Source organism: Cloeon dipterum, chromosome 4 (assembly GCF_949628265.1).
Source record: "Cloeon dipterum chromosome 4, ieCloDipt1.1, whole genome shotgun sequence".
Lineage (NCBI taxonomy): Eukaryota > Metazoa > Arthropoda > Insecta > Ephemeroptera > Baetidae > Cloeon > Cloeon dipterum.
In genome coordinates, this window is record NC_088789.1 from 117044 (window position 1) to 141847 (window position 24804).

Below are 24804 nucleotides of genomic sequence, written 5' to 3' on the forward strand. Positions count from 1 at the left end.
TTAAAGAAAAATCTTTGATCTCTTGTTGTCGAAAAATTTCCTTTATCCGAGTGTCATCAGCCAGCGAGATGTTTTAAGATGTTTTAAAGCCAGCAGAGTGACTGATGAGTGGGACGATATTACGAGAGAGTCGCTCGCTTGCCGATGTTTGCGGCTGATTCCTTTGAGGGCTGTGTCAATACGCAGCCTGTCTGAGCGTCTCTTCGTCTTCGCCCTCTCTCTCTCTCTCGCGAGTCAATATTAGCGAAGCGCGCCGCTGCCGTCGCTGTTTCATATCGAGCACCAAAAATAATACCCTCCCCAGCAATTCGACGAATGCGAAATATTAAATTATATTATACGTGTATCAGATCAGCGGCAGACGGGGTGGCCCACCCTTAACCCTCCACGCACGCAAACAGGTCTGAGAAATGAGATTGAATTCTTGCTATACCCGAAAGGGAGATAAAAATTGTTGGAAAAATTTGAATTTTGTTCCTTTTGAAAATCAAATATGAAATTTTCTGCGCAAATATAAAATATCGAGCTTCTCTTCAACACGACAGAGTTCTAGATTTAATATTTAATTTTAGATTATTTTCTGAATTTTTATTGATCCAGTTGATTTTTCATGTAAATTAATTTTTACTTTTTAATCATATTAAATATCAGGTTCTGACTCTCATTTTTTTTCATTCGTCTAAATACCAATTATTTTAATCGGTGGAGTCTACATTTGTTAAATCTTCAAAAGAAAAAACGCTTATCCATAACTCAGAAACGGAACATCCCCTATTTGGACTGATTGCACGCATGTTTCCGTCTGTTGTGTTTGCTTTCTCAAATTGAATTATGATGATTGCAGAAAAACGCAGCCACCCCTTAGTTTGGAAATATTATTTTTTCTTCCCGTGTTTGATCGCAAGTCAAGGAGCGAGAAATATTTCTGTCTTGCAGGGGCGGCCAAATTTAATTAAGGAATATTGCGCCGTGAATAGAAACGAAATAGGAGAAAAATCACGTACCTTCTGCCGTCTGCAAACCGATGCACTCGCTGTAGGGACCTTCGCCGGTGCTGTTGAACGCGCGCACCCTGGCGTTGTAGAGCGAGTGGAAGTGCAGCCCGTCAACGGTGCAGATCGTTTCCTTCCCGCAGTACACCTCCTGACAAAAACACAAGCACGTATTTTTAATAATTTAAACACGAATGAAAGATATTTGATGATAAATTTATTCAACACCAAGAATGAAAGATATTTAACACTGCGTGATCAAGCGCTGCAAATTTTGGAGAACACATTAGAAATTTTCCGGCATACCAACGTCCTTTTTTGGTTATTGCAAATTGTAGAACAAATTGTTTATTGCACTGTGATACACTTTAATTACCGTGTTTAGCGCAAAATCGGGTGGCCCGTGTTTCATTTAGCCGGGCGGTATAAGCTAAGCGCATTTTTCAGCGAGTAATTAGTCGGGAGGTGGGCAAACTTTCCAGTCGGCCGGGCGCTGATTGACGCCGCCGCTCTACCTGCGATCTGCGATGCAAGCCTCCGTGTGCAAATTTATTGCCCAGCCGTCCGGCGTTATTATCCGCGCTGATGGGCGTTCGTTCGTTCGTTGTTTGCGTTTTGCGTGTTGCACAAGGCTTGCTCCGATTGGAATTGTTTTGCAAATGTCACGCGGCCGCAGTCGGGCTTGCTGCTTTTGAATCAATTCCGCCAACACAATTCTCGGTGTGCGCCGATCGATGGCTCGCAACTAATCCACATTAATTGGCTTTTTGCACAAGAAAAGCCACTAACCCCATTTCTCGACGCCATTGTGTCAATCAACTTGTCGTACACTGCACTTCATTCAATTCACAATGGCTGCAGTTTAGCTTTTGAAATGTAGTTGCACAAATTGAGTTTGGTCTGCACAATGGCGAAGTTAATTACATATTATGCCATGCCTTGCGATTCAAGTGGATTGGTACAGGGCGGCAATTGAAAATTATTCGAATTGTTGGATGCAATATAGCAATTATTAGGATTCAAGGACTCTAAATTAGGTTTTTGATGCAAGAGTTCAAAGCTAGCGTTATTCGTAGCTAAGAAGGAAAACAAGCAGTAGTCGGTCGTTTGAAAGTCACACATACCTATTTATTTAATTAAAAACTATTTGCGTTTCATCAATCCACTCTTCCAAAGCTTTTGAATTTTGTAAGAAATTTTAATTTTTAAATTAAAAACGTAACAAACTACGCAATCGTTAGACCGTGGTTTATTTAATACTGAAAATTGAGTTTTGATTTTGATTTTGTTACTTCAATTGTGTTTTCTATTGATCAAAGGTCAGTTAAATGAAAATTTTGCACAATGCACCTTTCATTCGATATGGATTTTTTAAATTTTTAAATCGAATAGAGAGATGATGTGACATTGAGCATGTTGTTGTAGCTGTGGACCTAATAAATAAATATGACCAAATATTTTTTATTTCTAACCCACAAATTTGACGTGAATTGGTTCGTTTGTAAGTCCGAGCGCCCAAGATGCTTGGCTACTGTGCTAGACAAATAATGATTTGAAACTCAGTACAAAATTTATATTTAATTTTCGCGGAAAACGCTAGCTACCGTGGAATTCAGTCCTTCAGAAATTGAGTAGTTTTAAAAAGAGAGAGCATATTTTCGTTTACAGAGTTTGTTTCCGCCGCAAGAGGCTGGTTTGGGTTTGGGCGGTGGTGCTGTGCGGATCCGGCAAAGGGCAGTAATAAATGTCAAGCCGGCTCCATTTTTACAGCTGCGTGCCGAGCCAGCGTTGCGGGCATATCTTATATTTCCGCGCTTATTTTGTTTACACCCACGGAGGCGGCGGCTCTCTTTCCCTCTTTTCGCCGCGCCGACTTTTGCATATGCGTCCCGGACGAAAGCAGGCCACGCGCACGGCCACGCGAAAATCGATGCCAATTCGGGGAAAAGCTCAACAAAGTGGATGCGCAGAGTGATTTGCCAAATACTCACAGTTCATCAGTGTCACGCGGCGCCGAGCGTGATCGAGTTTGCAAAGTGCATTTTGCTGGTTTGCGCGCGTGCGAGACCGATCTCTGATTTGCAAACTGTGTCGCTCATGCACTATGCAAATTGCCAAATAGATAGCGATGCAAATGGAAAACAACCGCGATACATTCTCGTTTGTTGAAACAAAGCTTTTCATCAGATTGAAACTTAACTAACAGATATTAATTTATTTATATATTATTCTAAAAGATTTTTTAATTATGTTATATTCAAACAACACATTTTTATTTTGTGTCAATATACTTTTAAAAAATTAATGAAATAAAATTGCGATTTAATCTGAGGAAGCTTCATTTATTTTTAAATACAACCTTTGTCATATCGCATTAAGACAATTGCTTCAGTGATATAATATTTCGCAAATTTAAGCCTTTGAATTCACTTGTTAACAGACATATTTATATTCCATCCAAAGTACGATTTTTTAGTTTTTTAGAATACGACTAATTTTTATCAGGTTTCGAATACTTTTTCATCTACCCAGCAGTTTTCTTTTCAACATAATAATGAAATTCCAGGAGTGCCAATTATTTTCCGTATTTATGGGCTTTAAGGTCGAATTCAGCTTATTTCATGTTACGTAACGAAATAAATTTTCAACTGATGGACACAGTTTTCCAAACGCTTCATCTCCCCAGGATGGATTCAAAGTACCAAACCTTAAAAAAAATCATCTGGTGAAAATAAAAAAAAACTAAAATAAGAAGCATCAGGAAAGCCATGGTTTTACAATTGGAAGTGTCTCCAAGCGTTGTTTTTACCTTTTTTACGTTTTCACCCACTCAAATCCCTCATTTCAAAGGTATCATGCAACAAGCAGCATTTTATTTGGTGCCACACAACGTTTTTATTAATTTATTTTCAGGATGGCAGTCAAGACACGATCTAGCTGACAAAGTCGACAAAGTGCTGCTGTTTTCGGTCACGTCACACCGAAAACGTGGTCTGCGTGCCGGCTAGGAAGAGCGGACATATTTTAGCAGGCACACACACCTTTTGTCCCGCATTAAATGAATTACTCACGAGCCCAGCGCGCGTATACGCACACGCACACGCACACGCACACACACACACACACACACACACACACACACACCGCGCGCGCGCGCTTATTTTGCGGCCGACCGATGAATGGTTCATTCCGGGCGCGTGCCAACTGCGGCCAAATCCTTTTTGCCGCTCATAATTAATTCTGATACACCGGCGTAAATTGTTTACTCTGTCGAAAATCGACAGCCACCGGCCTGCTTTTCAAAATGCACAAAAAAACTTGTTATTTTTTTTGTATATTTTGCCTCAAACGAGGCAGGTAATTACACCCCGTCGATACACAGCCGGGTTGATTTTCACCCCATATCGCATCCATGGTAAACCGCGAGAGAGTTACTTTTTCCAATATCCGCCGTGTTGGCTCGGCTTTGGTGGAGTGGATGGGCCAGATATACACTCACTCGGTCTGGCGCAGGGTCATCAGCAATAAAGCAGCGAACGTTACAAAGCAACCCGCCGCCGGCCTCGGCCAAACAAAACCACCGCGCACGCACAGGTGAGTAGAGCAGAACCCTCGCTGCCAAAAGGCCCAACACATCGTAAATCTATAGATAAAACTTGCACGGTTACATTTTTAACACACTACAGAAGACGCTAAGGTAATATTAAACGGATAAAATAAATAAAACCCGGAGGAAATTTAATTACTTACTAAATGGCAATTTTAAAACAAAATTTTGCTCAAATGTGACATATTTTTAAGGAGCGAAACGTATTTATTTAATAAAATTAATATATCATTGTATTAATATTTGATTAGCATTCATTTTAACCAGATAAAAGTATTGAAAGATAAGATTCTTTAAGCTGTCTAAAAGCGATCTATTTTCTGTCGGTGGAGGACCGTGGACGTTCTGATTGGCCAAAACTGTCATATTCCACCGCTGGCCAATCATAGCGTCCATAATCCTCCACCACGTGAAAATAGATCGCTTTTGACAGCGCGTAACTCGGCGCCAGATCATGCTTTTTTAATCTTCATCTAGTTGAAAGCAAACATTGTGTTCTAATAGTGCTCTTCTCGTGCGAAATGATGATCAAAAATACTAAAATTATTAAGAGTAAAAAACTATTCAGTATGAACATAAATATTTAAATTATTTTGTTGACCACATTTTGTTGTTTATTCGGTTTATGGTCAATAATAGAAAACAAGTTAACCCTTTGGATTCGCAGAACAGAACTTGGTGCCGAGCCAGAGTTGAGAAAGGCCTGGTGGGTGCGGTGGCCGTGCGTCGCAATACGTACATGTATGCAATATCAGCAAAGGAGCAGTCGATGAAAGCGGCCGGATAATGACAGGCCGCGTGCACAAACTACAAACAGAGAGCAACAGCAGTCGGCCGTTTGTTTTCATTGCCCTTCAAAGCGGCCGACAATGACTTTGAGCGTCGTTTTAAACTTTCAAGTGCAGTGCAATATTCGCGCACCGGCGCCTGCCAAAGTGGACATTAGCAAAATTGCCACCTAATTTCGAGCGCCGGCCCACACCTGCGGTTTCGGAGGGAAAATGGCTGGCGCAGAGTCAGTAGCTCTCGATTCGGAGACAAAAACAATAATCGCAGATGCCAATATTTTCCTATCCTCAGTTGCAGAGTCGATACGTTGTTGCTAAATGAATTCCGATGGGTCGACCGACGAGGGAGAGTCAGTGCGCTGGAACAATTTGGTCTCTGCTCTGCGCTCTTGTTGGCTGTACGCGGTTAACAAGAACGCAAATTTATTCGCCGAACCACTACGAGATCGGAATATTTAAAGCAGCAGTCAATAAAATTCATTGCCAATGGCTTGTTAGGGGAGAAAATTCCGAGTTTTCACTGATAAACATTAATTGACTCCCAAATTTTGGTTTAAGTCGTTGTTGCGATAATGGCGCCTCTGTTGAGTCAGTGTCAGCAATGGGTTTTTCATTTTGAACCTTCATTTTTGGTGCATAATTAGACTAAATTTATCTATAAAAAATGGAGCAAATCCGATTTGAGAAGAAGAGTTCGGAAAATTCCATGAGCTTGGTGCTGTTTTGATGAGATCTTGCGAGATCTCATAAGGTGAAGTCACGCATATCATTACGAATATCTGAGTTAATTTTTAGAAATCAATTTGCTTTCAAAGGAACCCTTTTTTTAGTTTCCGGCGAAGGAAAAATCTTAAAATATTAGGAAGGAAACTTTTAATAATGAATACATATAAATTCCGTCTGGCCTGCTCGGCAAGTCATTTTTCAAGCAAATCCCGGTGCAATTTGGTATTCGCCGGACACACCTTACGCAGCTGATGCCGGCGTCAGGGGCGTCCAAAAAATTTTTACGGCAATCTCCCCTCTGAGCGCGTCCAGATAAAATCCACCCCCGGCCGCGTGCTACCTGCTACACCCTTGGCTCGGCTTATCTGCCGCGGTGCCCAACGCTTCCCCCTCGGGCAATTTCGGGGAGCGAGCTGCTCTCGTAAGTCTAAAAAGCATCGCGGACGACTTATTCAAAGCGCATACATGAAATTGTTGGTTTATTCGACTCCTCATCTTGACAAGGCGGGCGGGCGGGCGGGTAGGTGTGCGAATGCGGCAGTCTAGACATTTTTTGTTGGCTCGACAGCGGCACATACATCACTGCATTAGTCAGGCTCCGTCGACTGCAAAAGGGAGCTAGACCAGACAGTCGGGCCACTGCACTTATTGGCCCTTTGTTTCACAGGCTGCCGCGATAAATAATCGAGTTTGCGCTCATAAATTCCGGCTGCGCGCTTTCAAAGGAGAGAGCCACCCGATTTTTCCTTTCTAACAAAGGGTTTAGCGTCTCCAGGGATGCATTTATGAGTCGGGAATTAAAAAAAATTGTATTCATAAATAGGGCTCTTATTTTAGACGGGTTTTAGTCGACCAAATTGTTATATGATGAATTTTTATTATTTAGTATGCATCCTTTGCTAAATTTCATAACATTTTATTATCGATAAGAAAATTAAAATTCAAACAGAAATTTCAGTTTGATAAAAGTTTAAACAATTAAACGAACAAATTTCCTGTCCTAGTCTAAATGCACGCATGAAACTTCTCCGAGGTAGATATGGCTAATCTATCAATTTCGCAGCAGCACCGAACGCATCTCCCGGAGCAAATTGATGAACAATTAAGTATGTGCGTCGTAATCAAACGGAGCTTTGCATCTTGCGAAGGGCGGGCGGGCGGAGGAAACGGCAGGCGTGCGATAATAATCCAATAATGCGCTCGACTCACGTGAGCTGCGCTGCAACTGCCGGCTCTATGAACCTAATGAATGGAACTTAATATTGCAAAACAGCAGAGGGTGAAACGTTCTCGGTTCTCGGGGCCACAGCGGAGAGCGAGCGAGGGACTAATGAAACGCGCGCACGGCACAAACACGCCCTCTCGTCACTCGACGTTGGTAATGTGATTAAGTCCCGGCTTGTTTGATCAAATAGTGAGTGCAGCCACACACGTCCACCCTGCCACCCTGCCGCTGCCGCACCGTTGCCCTTAAAAAAGCAAACAGTTTTAATCGCCAGCCGCCGGACAGGATGGAAATCGCGAGATCCAATTTATTTTCAGCACCGTTTCCGCCGCATGATTTGATTAGCAAAGGTGGCTTTTCGTCCGATTTCGACACGGTTGATGATTTTTAGTCGTCACTGGCTTTTACCTATTTTAATTTGGTGACAGGAAGGCATGTTAGCAGGTTTTAGGAAGTATAATCAATGAATTTGGCAATTTTACATTTTTTATGGAAATATCAGTTTGAATATTTTTTCACCTTTTCGATTTTTTGGAGTGTATATCAGTAAAATTATTTTTTAAAACCAAAGTTTTCGCTGTCTATTGTTCAAACTTTCTTGAAATAATAAACATCTACCCCAAGCTCTCTAGGGGAGATTGAGGTTGTTGAATTGAATGCAGTCTTGTGTTTTTTCCCTTATTTAACATTGAACCCTTAAAATAAATATTTCCACAATGCGAGTTTTATCCAGCTGAAACGTGTCAAGTGAGAAACCTGTAATCTGTGACGTGAGAAGACGAGCGCGCGTCAGCCTGCGGAGAGCGAAGTATGCAACCGGCTCGTCAGACGCGAGCGGCAAAAAGCCTAGCCGAGCTGCGATTTCGGGCAACTCGTTCGCTCCAGGCATAAATATTTGAGAAAAGGAGAGAAACTGCGTAGCACTCACTCTGAAGTCTCCTCCGCAGCCGTCATCCAGCTCGAGAACGTAGCCTTCGACGTAGGACGTGGGCGGCGGCTGCCAGGCCACGGTGACGCTGTTGTTCTCGGCGCTGCACTCCTCGGGAATGATGGTCGGCGCCGCGGGCGCTACGGAACACAATCACAACGAGTGGTCACTCACTCTATTCAAATCAGATTAATACGTTGCTACTATTAGAATCAAAACCTGTGTCGCAATAAGGGATGGAAGAATTCGTAATCGGTATAATAAAATGAAATAAGTATGAACACATTTTAAAAGTTGTTACGTAATATTTTAACTTTTTTTAAATTTACTGTAAACAATTTAATTTTTTACAAATATTAAGATAAAACTTTTGTTAGACTACTATGAAAAATCGAATAATATCCTTTCTGAGGAAATCAAAACAAAATTTCGGAAAAAATAGGGTAATTAATTAATTAAGATTCTAGCAAAATATAAGGTCAAATAAAAATCATTTTGGTTGCCTTTACAAAATTGATCTTTATTTTGAAGTAGCAGTTTGGGAAGCAAACCTATATAATGAAAAATAATTCATAATTTAAATTGATAATTTTTCCCGATCGATTGAAATGAATATTTCAGGAGTTTTTCTTTAAACGAAATTGCGCAACACAAAACGGGGGAAAAGAAGCAGGCAGCAACTGAAAAGAACTTCGCCGCGTTGGGATGATGTGCCGCAAGACTCGATCAGTTTTGAGCCTTGCGTGCGTGTGTACCAACAGAGAGACAACATCAACATAATATGTATATAGAGAAAGAGAAGAAGTCGAAGGGATTACCTGCCGGCTGTCGCTCTTCCCCTTCCTTGGCAGCTTGTGTGCAAACAGAATAAATAATCACATAAAGGGTCAAGCCAAAATCCACGGCCAAGCAAAAAGAGCGCAGCGCTAATTTGCCAAAGCAGAGGCAACAGCAGCAGCATGAAGAAGGAGCAGCGCAAATATGCCCTCTTTGCGCCCGCCGCCGGGGCCAAAGCCAGCAGTTTGTATGTATGTGCATTAATCGTCAAGTTTGCTTCTCGATCCGCCATCCGACCCACAGCTTGTTTACTTTGAAATTTAAGTGGATATGTATACTTTACAACGTTTGAGCTGCATCCATTTGAATTAAAATGGAATCAGCCCTGCGGCAAAGGTTGCAAAAGCCTTTATTTTACGCCGAGGGATGAGAAATTTTTACTTTTTCAATTTGCATCTTTCGTGGCTTTTAAAAACTTTTATTAATTTGGCTCATCTAGAACTAAAGCAAAGAAATTGATGAAATTTTCGTGTACAATAAATCGATTCCTGAGGTTTGAATTAAGTTAAGCGATGAACCTTTGAGACCTTAGTAGAGCCTTCCTACATTTGACGGCATAAAAATATCGCCAAAGAAATCCTTAAAATTAAAAAATAGCTCTAATTTTTTTATAAAAAATCAAAAGAAGACAGCCAAGTGTCTTAAAAATAAACAAATATTGCAATTTTCTCTTGTGAAGCGAGAAGAAAAAGAACAAATCCACTTAAATTTCTGATTGTCAGCGGACGGCATGGTGAAGGAAGAATGGAACGACTTGAGGGCAGCGAACTCTGCCAAACTCGATTACCGCACGCACTTGTCTATGTACACACTAATCACGGCCACTTTTTGGCCCGGCAAATCCGCGCCCGGCCTCTTTTAGCACGAGCGGCCCATTAACCCGGAAAGGAAATGGGATTGCTTTCCAAGCAGAGCCGATCGGGCTGGCATTTCGCAAAAATTTCACGCTCGTAAATTGCGCGCAATGGGCGGCAAGCGAAACAAGCGGCCGTAATGGAAGTGCCTTGTTTTGTTTTCTGTTAGGGAACAGAAAAAAACGAGAGGCCTTGGTATAGTGTACTTACGCTTCATTTGGATGAAATTGAGCTGCTCGACCGCGCGTAAAACTGCCTTGTCGTCCAGCGTCAGGTCGAACTCGGGCGAGACGCGCGGCGCACTGCTGAAGTCCTTGTGCCACGTCAGGTCTGCATTCGCTGCACGGGCAATCAGCATCGAACCAATCTGCAAAAATAAAACAAAACTATTACTTGTTAGACACGAGACAGAGTGCTTTAAATTAAATTTTAAATTAACTTCTCTGCAAAGGCGGATAAACCAAAATAAAAGTGAAGTTTGTATATTTTCCCATTGAAAAAATAGTAGTTGCAATATTTCGGAAATTAAAAAATTTAATTTATAAGAGTTTATTTCAGACAAAGAGATATTCAAAATTTCTTTCCATCAATATCATTTAGGAAACTTTCCTACGTTGCGAATATTATTAGCATACTTAAGTCCCTTCTGAATATGATTTAAATTTCAAATCCATTTTTTGCAGGAATTTTAAGTCAATAATTAATTTACCACAAAATCATTCTCAGATAAAAAAGGTTCAAATTTTTAATCTTCTAGTAATTAAAAGTAAATTAGAATAAAATTGAAATTGATATTTTTAAGGTTTTTCGGCTTCACAGGCGAAAATGGTTTTATTTTGTTTAAATTCGGCCGTTCGTTCGATCGTCGACCACGAACCCTCATCGTTCAGGTCTTGAATGGGGCCTTTGACCTGCAGTACCCTAATGACCTTTTTCTGGGTAACCCGCGACCTGAGATCCGCTCCCAAGCCGGTTTTTAATGTTTTTTCAGTAATGTTGAGCACATAAGGCGGTTTTTGTGGAGGCGAATTTAGACCATAGCCTTTCACCGACCTTACTCAGGTCACACGACCTGAGGGCTGTTTTTTTGTGTTTGTCAATTTCGCCGGCTCGACGGACAGTTGCCCGAAGGTCCCAAAGGGCGCAAGCCACTCGTAAAAGACTGAATGAATGTCCTGAATAATTGTTTTTGCTCTTTGCAGTGTCTATAATTTAATTTTCCACGTTGTATCTCATTAATTAACTGAGTCTTCTTTTCTGTGCTGGAAATCCGCATAGCGAGATGCACACATCGCTAATGGCCGTTTTTGCAGCAAGATTGCAAAACCACGCCGGCTGCAGCAATTCCCCGGCCGCCGCAGCCAACAGCCACAGCCGCGAGTGGAGCAAAAAGCGCTCTTATTGGCGTGTTTAATTAATTAAATTAGCATATTTCCATTTCCGCGGCGGCCAAAAAGCGGCAAACGGCGGAGGGAGAGGAAAAAAGTTGCGGCGCGATCGAGAAACTTTACGACTCGGGAGCAATCGTAGAAAACACCTTTTTATCAACAAGGTAACGAAAGAAAGTTTGGCTCGCCATAAAAACACGAGCTGTGTGTTTGTTGGCCGAAAATCTGGTGAGGGAAAATTTGATGGCGGCATAAATAAATCAATACGGACGCCGTTGTTTCGATTGACCGGCGGCGGCTGCAGCTGCAATAGTGGATTTTAGCCGGAAAAGCGGACAAACTTTCTTACACACAACACTCCGCTCCACTCGTCGTGAAGAGGGATGGAAAATCGAGTAGAATAAATTGATGCTCGACTCCAGAGTGAGAAAACAATCCCTAGACGATATTTTTTGTTAAAGAGTTTTTGTAGTTTTTATTTTGAGCATTGTTTCCTTGTATCTGATTTTTTTTATTTTTGAAATTTAGAGGAAAGTTGTTGATTGTTCGTGGAATTAAATATATATATATATATATATATATATATATATATATATATATATATATATATATATATATATATATATATATATATGTCTATCTGAATTACTGATTGGTATTTTTTACGCCTTGACACTTTGTTTGGTGCTGATTTTAACTCCCCTTTTGCAACGCTTAAATTTTGAAAGAAAATTCCCCTTATAATAAATAAAATAAAACCTGACTTGCTTTAGGAATATACTAAGAATGTTGTTTCAAAGAGAAAAACATAAAGGCAGAGCATTTTAAGTATAGATGTAATGTTTAAATTTATTAATTGGTTTTTCTTTTAATTAGAGTAAGGCTAAATATTTTTTTAGTATTTTCACTTCTATTTTTACCATTTTATTCAACTTTATATTTTGATGGTTATCTCAACTATATAAAATTAGTAAAAAAACAGCAAAATTTATATTTTCAATAGTAAAAAAATTAATGCTAGTGATTTAGGAGTGCATATTGATAATTACATTACAATAAATCCATCAAATGCGATGCACATGTATTTTTTATATTAAAAAGATCAATTGACAATCAATGTTAGTTTTACATTCTCTTCTGTGCGCGTGTTGAAATTTACCAAAATTGACTCTTTTCTTTTCTAAAAATTACTTAACCTCCAAATAAATTATCTCTCAAAATTGCATATTTTCTCTCTGGAAAAATTTGGATCCAGGAAGAATTCCTGAACCCTATACTTTAAAATTAAAACTGAAAATCCATCCTCCCAAGTAGTTCTCAATAATACATTATATTCGCTCTGGAAAAACTTTGGACCCAAGAAGTTAAGCGGAGTACCACTGCAAATCAGAAATATAGATTTTGATAGACCATTTTTTGCACATTCCTAGAGCCCCCAGAGCACGAATTTCTTTTTGGTGCCACGAGAGCCGTTGAAAGGCAGCCGAACGGAAAATCAAATAGAGGCCTGGCTGGCTGCTTGCTCGTTTAAATACTGGTTTCTCTCAATCGAGAAAAGCGTCTTATAGATGATATTACACACCAACTGCTCGATATTCCAGCACTATGCCGCAATTGGATGAAGGGGATTTTCCGCGCCTGAATTTTCCTTCCGCCGCCGCAATTCGATTCAATTCGGCAGACGCAATTTTTCATTTATCCGGCGCAAAATTTCATTCTCGGTCGACGTGTAAGACAAGCGAAAGGAAAATAATATTGCTGTATATCAAAACTTGCGCGCGCGCTCTCTCTCCGCCTTTTTATTCTGTGCATCACGTTTTTTTATTACGGCAAAATTTCGAGGCGCGGCGGCGATGGAAAATGTCAGCGACGCGGGGCAGGGCCGCCGAATGGATGCAGTCGGCCCTGCCGGCGCGCCTTCTCCCTATCACGAGGTCAGAGTTTGTTCTTCTGTAGCCAAAGTAGACTTTACAGGGTGCAGGGTGGATAAGAAGGGAAAATGCCCAGTTACTATACCATACCAGTTTATTGTAGATAGCAGCGACAGTACACAGCGTGGCTACCCAGAGGGACGAGCGGGGGAGCGTGAGAGTTACCCTCTTGCTCGTGTGCCGTCAGGAGAGAGAATGCGTTGGTGCGAGCGGGTCGTGTGCTCGTGAGGGGGAGGCTCTGGCGTTGCCTTTATTGATACCTGAGTTTCTCCCTCCGCTCTCCCTTGTGGGTGCCCGAAAGTTAACGTAAATGCATATCGGTGCTGAACAATAATTATTAATGCGATCGTAATATCGTCAGGTAAAACCCTGACATCTCATTGGGGTTTGGTTTTTTGTTTTCTTTTTTTCTTAATTCTAACATTTGATTTATTTCCCGTGTTTACATTTTTATTTCGGACATAATTGTGTATTCATGTGTTTGTGTTGTTTGTGTGCCCTCATTACTTCAGTTTAATCTAATTTTTCTTTCAAATCTTAACTAAGTATGTATCAATGTGTAGATGTGTGTATGTGTGTGTCTTAGGTGTCTAACTTTCACTTTCGGAGATTTATATTAAAGGTTGATTGTAATTAAATGGTAGAAAACCTTCTACACCTCCAACCAGCAAAGAAAAAAAATTGGTAAATTTGAATTCGAAATTTACAAAACAATTAAAATAAAATGTGAAACGCATTAAAAGATTAAAAAAAATTCTAGGAAAAATGATTAGCAAATCCTTTGCTCATAACCAAGCGATGAAAAACGAAGAAAGTTGTACGTTGAATGGCTTTGTCTTCTTCTTCGGCTTCTTGGTTATCAGGTGTATTTGTTGGTGAGTGATATCTTGGTGGTCGTCAGTTGTTATAATTTTGGGGCACAGTATGCTTCGAGGATGAATTACGCCTTGTGCGATGATATAGTCCCGTGCACGCTTGCAGTTGTGTGTTGAGTTTTAGCCATGAGACTCTGGGGCTGCAACTTTTATGATGTTTACTGAAACTCTCTCATTCGTTATTTCTTGGTGAGCAACGTTTTACAAATCAATCTCTGAAAAAAAATTATTTATGAGTGACACAGGTTGGCTGGTGTCTTTTTTTCTCTTGTTAATGAATCGCGACTGTTGAAATAAAAATGAAAAGGAATACTCCGATAGCAAAATGTTAATGTGGAATAAATTTAACGCTAATGTGATATAATGTAACTTAATTAATTAAATTATGCTAAGTTCTGGCAAATGAATATCCAGCTTAAAATTAAATAAAATTAATAAGGAAACGAATTTCGCGTTGTATTTCTTGATTGCCTAATCTGAACAAAACAAAGTAAACTTCGTGAATACGTTTGAAAGGCTGTCCGATGTGTTACCTTGAAAAGTGAAAAAAAATTGCTTATATCTAATTTGGACAACCGTTCGCTGAGATAGAATGAAAATGAATACAATACTCGTCTTTAATTTAAAGAAATATACCGAACATAATAATATAACACTCGCGTCCGTTGCACTATGAGTAAATGTCATTGTTTTGGTTATAGCACTGCACAACACTTGTTTGTCATCTTTTCGAAAATGTCGTACTGTCTGGGTCCATTTGTTGTGGAATGGCAGAGTCACAATAGTCTTTGGCTGGAAGGCTTCTAATTTTCCAGGGGTCTGCTTTTTCGTGTGCCACACACTTATGGTCAATTCCAGAGTTTCGTTTAGGAGTTACTCTCTGTGACTGCTTCTTCGGGTTATGTGCCCATAAGTGGAATATAGGTACAGTGGAAAGTATTTACAGGAAATGGCACTAAATGTACGTTACTTTGTTTGTCTGTGAACTTAAAAAAAAACTTCTTACTGCTGGTGCCTTAAAATTCAAAATTTCAATTCCATCGTGAGAATAAGATGAAAAATTATATTATAAACAAATCGGAAAATAAAACAAAAGGAAAAAAAATTAAATGCTTGCATAAAATGATTATAGTGCAAAATCAATGTCTATCAAATTTTACTGTTGTATCCAAATTAAATAATTTGTCTTGAATATGAATTATTATTTTATAAAGCTCAACGATATACTCTTTTTTCTAAGCGTTTATATTCTTTATATCCATAAACTTTGTAACTTAATTTGAGCAGCTATATAGCATATATGAATATTCTTGAAAATGTTGAAAAATACATTAATTTACTGCTAAATCCATTAATTTCATTTTTCTCTGTTATTTCTTGTTTTGCTGCTTTTTGGCAAGATTAGTCATTTTGTGTTGATGAGGGTGTTCTAATGTGTTCTAGAGTAGAGTTGCTGAATTAGGGGGAAAAATGTGGCATAGAGTTTAAGCCATGAAAGTGTGTGTGTTTTGTTTTGAAATGATCATTCCGTCCGATTGAACCGTGTATTCTGTGAGTGGTGGGCTCGTTAAAAAAATTTATTCTCTCTAAGGTTATTTAATATTGCTGCAATATATGGTTTTGTTAGAAGATATAAAGTGAGAATTTGGTGATACGCAATTTATTTAATTATGAAGGCGCGGTGTTGTTAATTCTTTGACCTCTGTAAATTAAAAAAACGAAATTTATTTGAGACTTTAGTGGTGATTTTGTGTATTATTGCTCAAGTGTGTATGAATTTAATTTCATATTAATATGGTGGTTTTCTCACTTGTCAGTTTTTTTTTGTGTCAGTGTGTTGTATTTACGTTTCAGGCACAACTGTGGTGTATTATGTTTGTGGAAATGTCTTCTTTTTGAGTGTTTCTATTATGGTGAGTCTATTATTTGTCGTTCCGGCGGGATTGCTATAATGGCTGAATTCAATAGATCTATTGCACAATGAAAAATGATGTTATTCTTGAAATTTGGTATAATGAAAATGCAAACGAAATCATTCCAAATAAAACTTAATGTTGCCAATTTAATTTAATTGTGTATGATCATGGCATGGGATAATATATTCAATTACGCAAAAAAAATTAAAATCCATTTTTTACAGTCTGAATTGGTTTTGTTTTACGCTCACCTAGTTGTTGAATTTAATTGTTTTTGGATATACTTTGAAACAACATTCGTAGAAAAGAGCAAAAAAGGTAGATATCTGTTTGAGAGACTCAAATTTGTTGAACTCGAATTATAAGCTGCCGTTAACCGTGATCTGATTTTTTTCTTGATGGGAAACAAGTCTAATGTAGTCAATATACAATTACTGGAAACATCGTTGGGCTGCTGTAAATTTTACAAAGTATATTAGTTTTGTTCAATTTCATTGCTGGTATTTACTCAAAATTTAATCAAATCTTCTATTTTGTAATTAATAAAAATAACTCATTAATGGAAATTAATCAATTTGATATTATATTTTAAATATTAAACATCTATTTTTTTTTTCAAAAGATAAATAACTTTAATATCTGTGCCATTGTTATACTCTTAGGTAAAATTTAAATTATCGTTGGAAATGCTCAGTATTTCGAAATTATTAATTCAACTTGTTATCTTATTTACAATAATCTAGCTTTTTAATTTATTTCTTAAATCAATTCAACTCTCAAAACTCTTTAAACTCAAGGCTACTCAAAATTAATTCTCTACCTGATTATTGCTTTAACATGAGCATTTCAAAGAATCTGAAAAGAATACGAAATTAAACTGAAAATAAAATTTAATTAGAACAGAACAGGGAGTTAGGGGAGATGCACGACTTTTCTTGTAGTAATCGTCGAGACTAATTGTTTATATTTACAAGTATTGACATTGACAATGTTGATACCCTTTATTTTTTTGAAAAAAAAATTGTAACCGTAAATTGTATTAGAAATGTGTGGTGAATTTTTTGTATAATGTCACAAAAATGTTTTATGTTTGCTACACTCTGCCTCTGCGTACATTATTGCTGTTGCATGCCTAACCTGGAGTAATTTTCTATTATGTTAAACCAACGCTACCGCCGCCGCCGCCGCGTGTCTGTTTCTATTTCTCTGTCTCTGTCACTTATGTCATGCTATGCTAAAAAATCTCTCAAGATTACAAAATCTGCTTTGCTAATAACTATCTTTTTTTTCTAATTATGTTTCCAATGAAATTAATTTTTTTTTTCTTTAAGTGCGGGTTCACTGGACTATTATTCAACTCGGCTAAATAATAAGACCAACAATCAGTCATAATTATTATCAACTTGGCTGCTCACGCGTTGCAGTAAGTTGAAATACTCATGAGATTTTAGTAATTTTTATTTGCCTTCTGCCTATATTAGCAGTCAGAAATCCTCAGGCTAAGATCTGTGTTTTGCTGGCCATGCAAAAACACAGGACTAGATTTGCCAAGTGACTTCCAAACGTTAATAAAGTCCAGTCTCCCAAAATTTATCAAACTATGAAAATTGCAAAATGATTGAATAATTAATATTTTTTTTTTATGAAAATTTAATATCTTTTAATTTATTAAATGAAAAAAAAAGATAAAGGATCGTGAGTTGTTCGAATTTTAAAATTGATTTGAGTGATATGGTTTATTGAAATCGAAGTGATTCTATTAAATTATGCTAAAAGGCTTCCAATCACGGAATTGATTTGAATTAAAAGTTACGTTAGCATTGGGGTTTCGTTGAGAATTTTAATAAAATAAATTAAATTTTCTTATGGCTGGCTGGCGCGCGGGAATGGGGGGGGGGGTTAGGCGCTTTTTGTTTAACTCTCTTTTTGCTATTAAATGAATATCTGATTGCATATTCATTATAATTTCTTGATTTGAGCAGTGAGAAGGGTGTCATGTCAATACTCTATTAATAACTAAAATATATATACACATTCCATGTTTAATTGAAGTACCTTGTCTTTAATGCTAAATCAATAGAACTCATCAGAGAAGCGATTTAATGGGATTCGCCATTTATCAGAGGGATAAATACTTTTAGAATTGCCTTCTTTTTTTTTTTTTTTTTTTTTGGCTTCATGTATTCTTTCTATTCCAACAAAATAAACAGTTCTTTGCTTCAGACCTTAAGGTTTAGTCACGTATGTATACGCCTTGTTATATTGGTGAGTTTCCTGGTGGTTCGAGGTGGATATTTTACGCTCAATTTCTCTTTTTCCTCCTTGTCGCGCTTAATACTTTGACTTTACATTCTACAAAAGTGTCCCTTTGATCGCTTTGAGAAAACTAGACTCGAGAAATATCTTTACTCATTGAGTATCATATTCATAACTTTTATAAATTATCGCCACTTTGTTTTGAACCTTTTTCCTTTAATATCGTGAATATCTAGAAGTTCGTCTCGTTTTGTGTCTACCATGCTCACACGTACCGTTGAGGTATATTGGAAAAGTATACCAAAAAATTAGAGTTTCGAAACACATATTATGTTCACCTTGATGGTGCAAATAAGCCGCTGCTTTTATCGCAACATACATACTCATTATTTTCTTTTTATTTTCACGAAATTCTGTGAAATTTCCATAACTCTTAATTTCCTATGCAGGGTTTAACGCAGTGATAACTCATTCTTTACTTGTCATTTCTCTTCAATCATTATCCAAAAACCGTGTGTTTCCGAAATGTAACCAAGATATAAAAAAATTCAATTTTGTGACATACTATCTCGCTTCTGTCCTGTAACCGTCAATTGCAACCACTAATTATTAAAGAAATGAAACAGTTGACCTCTTTAAAACTAATATAAAAAAATTTGCGCGCTCTTAAAATTAAGATAAAAAAATCGAATTTGAGTCAACTGCCCGATTGGCCGGAATTTTCTGCCCACGTTGGAAGTTTTGGATATGGTAACCTCAAATCTTGACCAAGTGTGTGTCGCGTAATGAAAAATTAAATAAAACCACGACTAATATTTGTGTTGCCCTATAGGAGTAAAAACTAACAATTGGATTTATCTCCTTCTTGGTTATCAATCACGGGAAAGCTTTCTGCACTTTATTATTAAACCTAATTGCGTGTTCCTGCCATATTGATTCATAACCTTAAACTTAGTATGAGGTAATGGGTATTGTGTTCATATTAAAACAGAGAAATAAGAATGTGACAAAAATTAAATACATTAAGAAATCGTAATAATAGATGAAAGAGCAGAATGTATCAATGCTTCATAAAAAGATAGGAATTTTTTAGCTTTGTAAGAACTTGACAATAACATTTTTTGTATAGAACCAAGCACAAAGGTATCTCATGGTTAATTGTTCGCTTGACCTTCTAAAACAGATGTGTTTCGTTTGTCAGAGGGCGAGCGTGAGATAGGGTTTATTGACCTGTATGAACTTGAAGCTTTAATGTCTTGCCGCTTTGTGGGACTTTTTAGATGTGAGGGTATTTTTTTTTTAGGAAATGTTATTTTTTCTATGAGCAAGAAGGTGGAACCCCTGGTGATAGTTTCTAAACCTCTTTGTTGTTAATGATGTATACAGAGAATTCGTGGGAAATGAATTTGAGGAGACATTGTTGGTTTTTTGGTGACTGTTAGGGGAGTAGGATTTGATTTAGTATATATTTGAATAAAAATTGCGCTACCTGTAATGGGAATTTGTGAAGTAAAGGCTTTCATGCTGTGTGCTATTGTTTGCTAACGTTTTGAAGCTTTATTTTACGCTTTGTGCTGGCGAGTGAAAAGTTAAGGGACGGGGGGTTACTTGGCATTGACTTGGTTCATTGACCTGGATTAATATAATACACATTCATGTAGAGAGATCTAGAGACCTGACCTTAAGAAATCAGTGTGAAGGAAGAAGAAAAGGAATATATAACGTCGTTTTTTTTCTTTTGTGGACGTTAATTTACTTTTAAAAAAATCTGCGATCGGGACCTTAAAAATTCGATAACCTTGTGACAACCTGGATTTCATGTACGGATCATTCCGTTCTTCTTTATATTTTTACTGCGCGTAGAGGAAAATTTATCAATACTGCTTTTAGGAATATTTGTATTCCGTCATGTCAAATTTGTTTCATGTCCTTTCTTGAAAGGAAATCGTACCTAATTTATTTATTTGGAAAATCATGCACATTTTTCGAAGAAAAGCGTTTGACGTTCAAATTACTGAATGTAAATTTTACAAATCGAAATGCTAAAATTACTTTACAAGAATATTTTACATATGCAACTTTAAATCTCAACCGTTCTCTGGGTTGTTCGGCAATACCTCGCTTTTCGGTATTTTTACCATTTCGAAGGTTTTCGTGTTGTCTTTTTTGTGCTTTCGCTTATTGCGCCACTTGCTACTAAAGTTCCCAAGATTTCGTAAAAAATCTACTGTGTTCTTGATAATGGGTTTTAGTTTCAAAGGAATTTCAATTTTTTCCTTACTCCTGTCACTGGGAATAGTTTTATCACCGTTGTCAACGTGATTTTCGCGCTCATTCAAGTTATTAGTTTCTTGCTTAACTGCTGCTACAGTATCTACTACACATTTTCCTGGCAATTTGATGCTATTTTCTGCTGTACTGATTAACGCTTTTTTCTGCGGTTCGAACTTATTTACAACTACGTCATTTTCTATAGCAGTGTCTTTTGCAATTTGAATTTCAGCCTTTTGCGCATTTTCTAATTTTGTACGTACAATTTTCCCTTGTGAATTGATCTTCTTTGGAGTTTTCTTTTTCTTAACGTTAGATCTTCCAATCTCATTTTTCACCTGACCTGATTGGAATGACTCTACTTGTCCAGTTATTCCGGCATTTTTGGTTTCCGCCAATGTACATGCATGTTCTGGAGCTCTTTTTTCGGATATTAATTCACTTTGAGCTACAAATCCGGTTGTGTGCGAAACTTCTCTCTTTTGTTCGTGCAAATTCACTACTGGCTTTTGGTTTTCGTCTTGAAAATATGACAAATTGAAATACTCGGTTGAACTTGATTTTGGCACTGATGAGAACGGTATTTGGTTAATCGCGTGCTTTTGTTGTTGCGAATTACCCTTTTCCGAGGGAACTGAAGACTCGTCTTCTTTGGAGGAAATGGAATTTACAATATTTACATGAGTTCGTTCCCTGGCGAGGCTTTGATTTTGCGTGATAGACGTTGCACCTTTTTTATTCTCCTTTTCTGGGTTTGCTGCTGATTTGGGTGCATAAACCGTCATGTTATGGAGTACCTTTCGCGTTTGAGTTGAGTGCGCGGTCTGGGGAAAAATCGCGTTTGATGGATTTCCGCCTGCCGTTGCCGCCCGAGATGTTATAAGGTCGTGCGTGCGCGAAGAGTAATTTTGTCTCCTATTTCCGCGATACGCATCTCCTACGCGTGATCTGCATTGTTTTCTAATGTGTCCACTGCGGTTGCATTTGAAACAAATTTTGGGGACTCGGTATGAGAAAAATTGATGTTGTTCTGACTGGGGTGCCGTTTGGTAGGCAGGTGCGAAATCTGGTGGTGGGTGTATTTGGTACGACGGGTACTCGGCTGGGTATTGGTAAATTGGGAAAACATGCTGTGGTTGCGGCTGAGGAAGGATTTCCACGAACTGTTGTTGTACAGGTTGCGGGGTTTGCATGAGTACATAATTAGTATGAGGTGAAGTTAACGCGTATGTGTTCTGTGCGGTGCAAGGTGCCCCTTGAAGAGTGCGCACTTGCTCTTCTTTTTGTTGCAACTGTTTGAGGAGGAGTAAAATTAGTTCATCTTTTTCCTCCTTTTGTGCTTTCGATTTTTTCTTACGGTCTCGGCTGACTCTAAAGGTGTAATCTGTCTCAACGTTATCGGTAGATTGATCGCTATCTGAGAAAGGGGAAGAATCTCGCGGCTCGCTATGTTTTCTCGGGTTTTTAACGTAGTACGAGTGTGCGAAATCATTGTGCCAATTTTTTAAATCTTTCAAAAGTTCATCAAGTCCCTTATTTACATTTAATGGGTCACATTCCCACTGAAAATGCCAGTTTTTCGCGTGTCCTTGTAATTTTCCTTCAAGAACATCAAGCGTTTCATCTTTTGTCATTCCCGAGATTTTTCTAATTACGTGTAAGTCCTGTACGTATAATTCAACGTCCTCAGTACTTTCACCGAAAAATTCATCGAGCAACCGGCGTCCGATTTGCATAGATTTACCGTCCATTTTAAATTTACGTATGTCTCAGCGTGCAAAGAAAAAATTAGATCGCCTAATGTGCACCTGACATATTTTAAATTATACAATATTTACAAAATTTGCCTGACGCGTACGTAAGTTCGATTTTACATGTCCTTTAGGAGGAAATTACGCGCTTGTTGGGGGGGTTTCGGGTCAAAAAAAATTTGGAGGGCTGGGTTTGGGAGGGCACTTTGGCAACAGAAAAAAAAACCTCTTCGCTCGTGAGGGCTGACAAATACTTATTACGGGTCATCTCGCCGGTGCCTCCACATGTCAGCGACGCGGGGCAGGGCCGCCGAATGGATGCAGTCGGCCCTGCCGGCGCGCCTTCTCCCTATCACGAGGTCAGAGTTTGTTCTTCTGTAGCCAAAGTAGACTTTACAGGGTGCAGGGTGGATAAGAAGGGAAAATGCCCAGTTACTATACCATACCAGTTTATTGTAGATAGCAGCGACAGTACACAGCGTGGCTACCCAGAGGGACGAGCGGGGGAGCGTGAGAGTTACCCTCTTGCTCGTGTGCCGTCAGGAGAGAGAATGCGTTGGTGCGAGCGGGTCGTGTGCTCGTGAGGGGGAGGCTCTGGCGTTGCCTTTATTGATACCTGAGTTTCTCCCTCCGCTCTCCCTTGTGGGTGCCCGAAAGTTAACGTAAATGCATATCGGTGCTGAACAATAATTATTAATGCGATCGTAATATCGTCAGGTAAAACCCTGACAGAAAAGTTTCCCCCTGCTCGCACAAAGGCCGGAGAGAAGAGAGGCGTGCTTTTCTTGCTTCAGGTTGATGTTATTATCCAGATAGAAAGGTAAACCGAAAGGGGTGCCGAGCACGCTGCATTCAAAACAAGGGTTAACGAGCGAGCGAGCACGACGACCATGAATTTTCGTCTGCCCGCCTCTGCCTGCTGCCGGGAATGAGAATCATATCATAACGAATGTACTTTCTCGCTGCACCGCTTGCATCCCTCTTCATGCGCCGGGGGCAATGAAAGAATGCATTTTTTACTATCTAAGTGTGGCGCGAAACCCGAGCAATCGACGCGTTTCGTCGCAGGGAGGCGTGTCTGCAAGTCAGAAACCAAATCCGGGCCATTGGTGAATTAAAAAAAATACGAAACAAAATATTTTGCTGCCGTTGGAGGCGGTGGGAGGTGGGAGTGGGCGGCAATTGCAAATGGACTTACAAAATGTAGAATTTTCCAATCTACGGCCCATAGCAGCAGGGTTATTAATTTTTAAAATCGGAGAAACGCGAAATGTGACATTTGAAACTTTGGTTTTCAGGGCCCAGGTGGGACCCTTTGGGCCGGACGGCACCGATTCGGGTACCAATCGACGCCCCTTAGTGACGAGCGTCTACCCGTATGCGGTTTTATAAATCAGACCATTTTTCGAATTTTCACGAATTATTTTCGGCAGAAATATCGAAAAAGTCGAAATTTGGAAAAAATGCTTCAATTTTTGTAAAAATTAGACCATTTGTCCGATCATTGACCACGACCACACAGGTCTTGCGCGGCGCTTCAACCTGGGGTACCTTAACGACCTTTTCAGGCTACCCCCACCTGAGATCCGCATCCAGGACGGTTTTTAATGCTTTTTCACTAATTTCGAGCACATCTGGCGTTACTCGGCGACAATTTATATCCTTTCCTATCTCCGACCTTGCTCAGGTCACGCGCGTATGATTGTCACTGCTTGATAAAAGATCCGTACTTTCCATTCCCTGCGGCAGCGCTGTTTCGCACGCCCCCCGAAGCGAGCGCATCCATCCTTTGTAGGCTGAGCTGCATTATCGCTGCGGCTCGCTCGTTTAACATCAGAATAAGAAAGCGGGGGCGTCGCTCGTTGCTCCTTTTTCAGAAGTCACGTCGAAAAAAAGAACGACGGAGAGGGATTGCGCGTAAAATTTAAAATAAAAAGCCTGCCTGCGTGCCACCCCCGCCTCCCGGAATCGGCACGTACGACTTTTTTCAGGGGATAAACCTCGGTGGTTATCCAGCCAGTTTTGCATAGGGGGGACTTTTATCAGAAATTTCCAGCAGCAGTTTTATTGCAAATTAAACTGCTGCGACGCAGATTCCGTGTAAAAGAGCAATTTTGCCTGCAGAAACGGCGTCATTGGCTGCATTCGTGTTGCTTAGTTAATACTGCAGGAGATTCCAAAGGGGAAATACCATCCGAAAAGCTGCAGTGAGGAAATTATTTTGTCACTTTTACTGCGTTACTGCTCGATAAATTATTCGAGATGTTATTTAAAATGTCTACATTTTTAGGGGGGCAGAATAAAAACTGAAAATGTATTTTTAAAGTTCCAGAATTGAATTTCTTATAAAAAAAAATTGATCTGACAAATTTTCAAAAATCGTTCGCTTGTGCTTGGCGACTTCTTTCAAATATTTTAAAATAGTAATCATTTTTAATATTACGAAAAATGCTGAAAAA

At 39.0% G+C, this 24804-nt stretch overlaps 1 protein-coding gene across 2 annotated transcripts in view; it reads right to left on the reverse strand.

Annotated features, from left to right (window-relative positions):
* Nucleotides 1-24804, reverse strand: part of Trim9 (E3 ubiquitin-protein ligase Trim9) — a 147107-nt gene that overhangs the window by 11348 nt on the left and 110955 nt on the right. The window contains exons 5-8 of one of the 2 annotated variants that reach the window (XM_065488785.1): nucleotides 10168-10324; nucleotides 9085-9117; nucleotides 8267-8406; nucleotides 1005-1143 (exon numbers count right to left, since the gene is read on the reverse strand). In XM_065488785.1, the coding sequence (XP_065344857.1) occupies nucleotides 1005-1143; nucleotides 8267-8406; nucleotides 9085-9117; nucleotides 10168-10324 (469 nt within the window). The remainder of the gene's footprint in view (nucleotides 1-1004; nucleotides 1144-8266; nucleotides 8407-9084; nucleotides 9118-10167; nucleotides 10325-24804) is intronic. The other variant, XM_065488786.1, reaches the window with a different exon arrangement.